This window comes from Carlito syrichta, unplaced genomic scaffold (assembly GCF_000164805.1).
Source record: "Carlito syrichta isolate Samal-C Ts95f unplaced genomic scaffold, Tarsius_syrichta-2.0.1 Scaffold304626, whole genome shotgun sequence".
NCBI lineage: Eukaryota > Metazoa > Chordata > Mammalia > Primates > Tarsiidae > Carlito > Carlito syrichta.
Window position 1 is genome coordinate 89,708 of NW_007248722.1, and position 4,568 is coordinate 94,275.

General features: G+C 53.3%; 1 protein-coding gene across 1 annotated transcript in view; it reads left to right on the plus strand.

Annotated features, from left to right (window-relative positions):
• Positions 1-4,568, plus strand: part of PECAM1 (platelet and endothelial cell adhesion molecule 1) — a 66,179-nt gene that overhangs the window by 37,463 nt on the left and 24,148 nt on the right. Inside the window, exon 6 of the mRNA XM_021713591.1 lies at positions 3,997-4,290. Within this exon, the coding sequence (XP_021569266.1) occupies positions 3,997-4,290 (294 nt within the window). The remainder of the gene's footprint in view (positions 1-3,996; positions 4,291-4,568) is intronic.

Genomic DNA, 4,568 nt, shown 5'->3' on the forward strand with positions numbered 1-4,568 from the left:
AAAAAAAAAAAAAAAAAAAAAAGAATCTCACATCGCTGCCCAACACAACGGTGTCCGTGGAGTGGTAAGAAGCTAACTATGGGCCCTCATCATCCACTGAAAGGCGTCCTGGAGACTGCCCAGAGCAGGGTGGGACTTGCGCCGTGTGCTTTCAGCCAAAGCACAGGGAGAGCCAGCAGAACATTCTTGGAATCAAGGGTGTTCAGCGTTCACCGTGATGTAGTGTCCCATCAACAGCCCAGGCTAGCAGGCTCCAGAAGACCTTCTCTTTTTCCTTTTTTTTTTTTTGAGTTGACATCTCACTCTGTTGCCCAGGCTGGAGTGCAGTGGCACGATCACAGCCCACCGTAGCCTCGACCTCCTGGGCTCTGGCGACCCTCCTGCCTCGGTCTCTCTAGTCTCTGGGCCTACAAGTGGGTACCACCATGTTTTGATTTCTTTTAGAGACAGGGTCTCACTATGCTGACCAGGCTGATCTCAAATTCCTGGACTCAAGCCATTCTTCCTCCTCAATCTCCCAGAGGGCTGGGATTACAGATTTGAGCCCAGTCTCCAAAAGACCACTTCTTGGCAGGTTCTGTGTTAGTCTGCTGTCGCTGCCATATCAAAATATCAGATGCTAGATGACCGAAACAACAGAAATTTATTTTCTCACAATTCTGGAGGCTGGAAGTCCAGATCTGTGTACCGGCAGGGCTGATTTCTCCTGAGGCCTCTCTCCTTGGCTTCAGACAGCCTCCTTCCCATTGTGCACTCCCAAGAACTTTCCTCTGGAATGTACCTCCCCTGTGGCTTTCTCTGCGTCCAAATGTCCTTGTTGTATAAGGACACAAATCGGATTGGATGGGGCCCACCCTAAGTGCTCCACGGTAACGCCATCGCCTCTTCCAAGGCCACATCTCCCAACGCAGCCACATTCTGCGGTACTGGGTTTAGGCTTCCGCTTGAACTGGGGAGGTGAGGGGGACCATCAGCCCCAGACAGCACCTCTCAACAGAAGCCCAGGACTTGACTTGGCTAGCACAGTTCCGTTGACTTGGTTAGCACAGTTCCGTGAGAGGCCACACGAGGTGGTTTGAGCAAACAGACTTCTGGAGATCTTCCCTGACCCAAAGATGGGAGACTTAGCATATCCTAGAGTACACAGCATCCTCATGACCCATGGGAGGCTCCTCAGAGCGTCTGGTAAGACTTGAGCTTCCAGGAACCTTGTCGAAGCCATGAGATTGTCCTGAACCCCCTGTGCCCTCTGCTGCCCTCATGAAGGCTGCATCAGCTTTGGGTTGGGTCTGAGCTGGAAGGTGCCACACTTTGCGGTGGGAGTGCTGCCTCTTGTGCAGAAGGAGCAGAGGATACGTGAGACTTTGTGTTTGCATTTGCTGTGTACGCATCAGGAGACTGGATGGGAGGATACACAGGAAACGAAGGCCAGTGGCTGCTTCCGCAAGGGAGGTGAGGGCTGGGGACGTTGAGGCAGGGCTGGGAGAGAGATTCTGTAGTATTTCTCTTCCTCTGAATTTTTCTTTTTTAGATCTCAACGATACAGAGTTGGATTGGTCTTAGTCCTTAGTTCATAACATACTTTCATCTTTGATCCATGCTTAGTTGTCTTTTGTTTTCTTATGTGTGTTTTTTGTTTGTTTTTTGAGTCAGGATCTCACTCTATCACCCAGGCTGGTATGCAGTGGCACAATCACAACTCACTGCAGCCGCAAACTCCTGGGCTCAAGCAATCCTCCTGCTTCAGCCTCCCGAGTAGCTGGGACTACAGGCTCATGCCACCACACCTGACTGATTTTTTAGTTTTTATTTGTTTTTGAGTCAGAGTCTCACTCTGCCACCAAGGCTGGAATGCAGTGGTACAACACAGCTCACCACAACCTCGAACTCCTGGGCTGAAGGGATCCTCTCTCCTCAGCCTCCCTAATAGCTGGTACTACAGGTGTGTGCCACCACGCCCAGCTATTTAAAAATTATTTTGTAGAGATGGGGGATCTCACTATGTAGTCCAGGCTGGTCTCAAACTCCTGGACTCATGCCACCCTCCTGCTTCAGCCTCCCAAAGTTCTGGAATAACAGTCATGAACCACTGCACCTGGCCATGTGCTCATTTTTAATAGTGTTATGAATTTATATGACCCCACCACTCAACCCAAGAACCACAACATTACCAACACCTACTGTCTACTTATGTGCTTCTCTCTATCCCGCTGTCCTCTCACTATGCTGCCTTTTATATATTAATCTTATATCCAGCCACCTTTCTAAACTCACATAATTCATCTGTAGACTCTTTGGGGCTTTTACATAGGCATCATATCATCTGCCTTTGGGAGTTTTAAGCGTTTAAACATTTAGACTGCACCACCCACTCAAAAATCTGTAAGGAAATCCAGATTCCATGATTGCATTGCTTACATTATGTAGAGGAAAATGAGACAGACCTAATGGCTCCCTACTCCCCATCCAGATGCAGGACGGACAACTTCCTTGAGAACAGGCATGGCAGACGTTTGTGGGGTAGACATGTAGGGATGTGCGGGTTTCATGAGCAGAGAACATCTGGTTTTAGGGTCATGGGCTTTAGATACATTTAGAGACCTTTTCTCCCAAAGGTGTCATCTGTTTTTCCTAGCCATGCATCTACCATTGGATGGATGCTTGAAGTTGTTTTTCTGATGAGTTTGGAGAGTGAATATTTACAGTGCTAAGTGCAGGTCCCTATGCTTGGAAAGAAAGTCACTGGAAAGGTAGTGCCTTGAGCGATGTCAAGGGGTAGAGTTAGGACCAAGGTGGGCTGCAGGCAGGGCCCAGGGCACCCTCAAAGAACAAGCCCTGGCTTGCTCCGAAGTTTGGATAACCGTTCTGACCAAGGAGCATGGTCTAGAACCTTCTAGCCTGGAAAATTTTCAGAGCGGTGGCCCGTAACCAACCAACCAACCAACAAAAATACGAATTAAAATAGCTAGAGACATGCAGTTTTAAGCAACCCCAGCAGCCTGCTCCTGTGAATCAGCCTCAGAATGTGACCTCTAGCCAACTGGTTCTACTGACCAGCATTAAGGGCTTCACCCAGAGAGGACATGACCGGCCAGCTGACCGGAGCCTGGCTCTGGCCAGCTGGGCAGCTGGGCGGGCCGAGAGTCCCGTTGGGGAGGGAGGGGAGCAGGGGGATGAGAATGCACATGGTGGCCCTGGGAGTGGTTTCAAGTCCTCGTCACCTGGCAAGGCCTCTGAGCCCCTCACACGGGAACGCCACCCGGGACTGTGCTAATTCGGGAAGGCAAGTAGGGAAGGAGGCTCTTGGAGGCTGCTAGTGTCAGACTGGAGGCTGCTGCCGTGTGCAAAGCGCGTGCTGTGTACCAGGCGCTGTGCTGGGTAGCTCCTGCCACTCTGCTCCAAGTCTCTTGCAACCTTGGTGGGGCAAAAGCAGCTTAGTGCCAGCTGCCACCTGCCTGACCTGCTGCACACAGTTAGGACCTGTCTAACCCTGAAGGCACCCGATACCCCGACTCCTCGCTGCATGAACCTCGTAAGACGCGTGTGGGTCCCAACTCCCTGCTGCGTGGGCACGAGGACCTCATATGACCCATGCAGTCCCGACTCCTTGCTGTGTGAAGCTCCGTGACCAGGATAGCAAGGGACACAGCTCCTTTTTTGAGCTGTGGTCAGCACTCCTTGTGCATTGCTGGGTCCCAGGCCCCCAAGGCGCTGTTTCCTCTGGAGCGAAGAGGCTACCTTCTAGTCTATATGCCACTATGCAGAAATGGCTCTGAGGCGTTCCGCCGCATCTCATTGCCAGCACAATGTCTGATGAAGACCTTGTATGACCCATGTGGGTCCCAACTCCTCTCTGCGTGGGGCGTGAGGACCTCGCATGGCTCATGGAGTCCTGACTCCTTGCTTCGTGGGGTGTGAGGACTTCCTACGACCCGTGTGGTCCTGGGGCCCCGCTGCCCCTCGGCTAACGGGCATGCCTGTCCTCCCCCTCTCCAGCCTCCACCATCAACAGCGTCCACATGGAGAGCCTGCCGGATTGGACGGTCACCAATGGGCAGAACCTGAGCCTGCTGTGCGTGGTGGACATCAGCTCCACCTCGTGGGTCAAGCCGCTGCGCCGCGTGCTGTTCTTCAAGGACGACGTGCTGCTGCGTGATGTGTCCTCCCGGGAGAGTGTGGAGAACGTCTCCATCGCCCACGCCCGAGTCCACGACTCGGGCACGTACAAGTGCACCGTGGTCCTGAACAACAAGGAGAAGACCACGCGCGAGTACCAGGTGTCAGTGCTAGGTGAGTCCCCGGCACGGCCAGCCCACGAGGCCCGGCAAGGTGGTGGATCAGGCCTGGACCCCTGGTCTCCCCCGCCCACGTCCTTCACACACGGCTGCCAGCCCTTGCCCAGCCGGAATGCAGGCGTGAGGTGTGTCCCGTGTGTCGGCCTCCTCCCGGCCTCCCTGCCTTTGCACACGCTATTTCTTCTCCCAGGCATACCTCTCAGCTCTCGCCTCCTCATGAGCCGTAGTTTCTTCTTCAAGACTGAGCTTCGGCTGGGCACGGCGGCCCCCGCC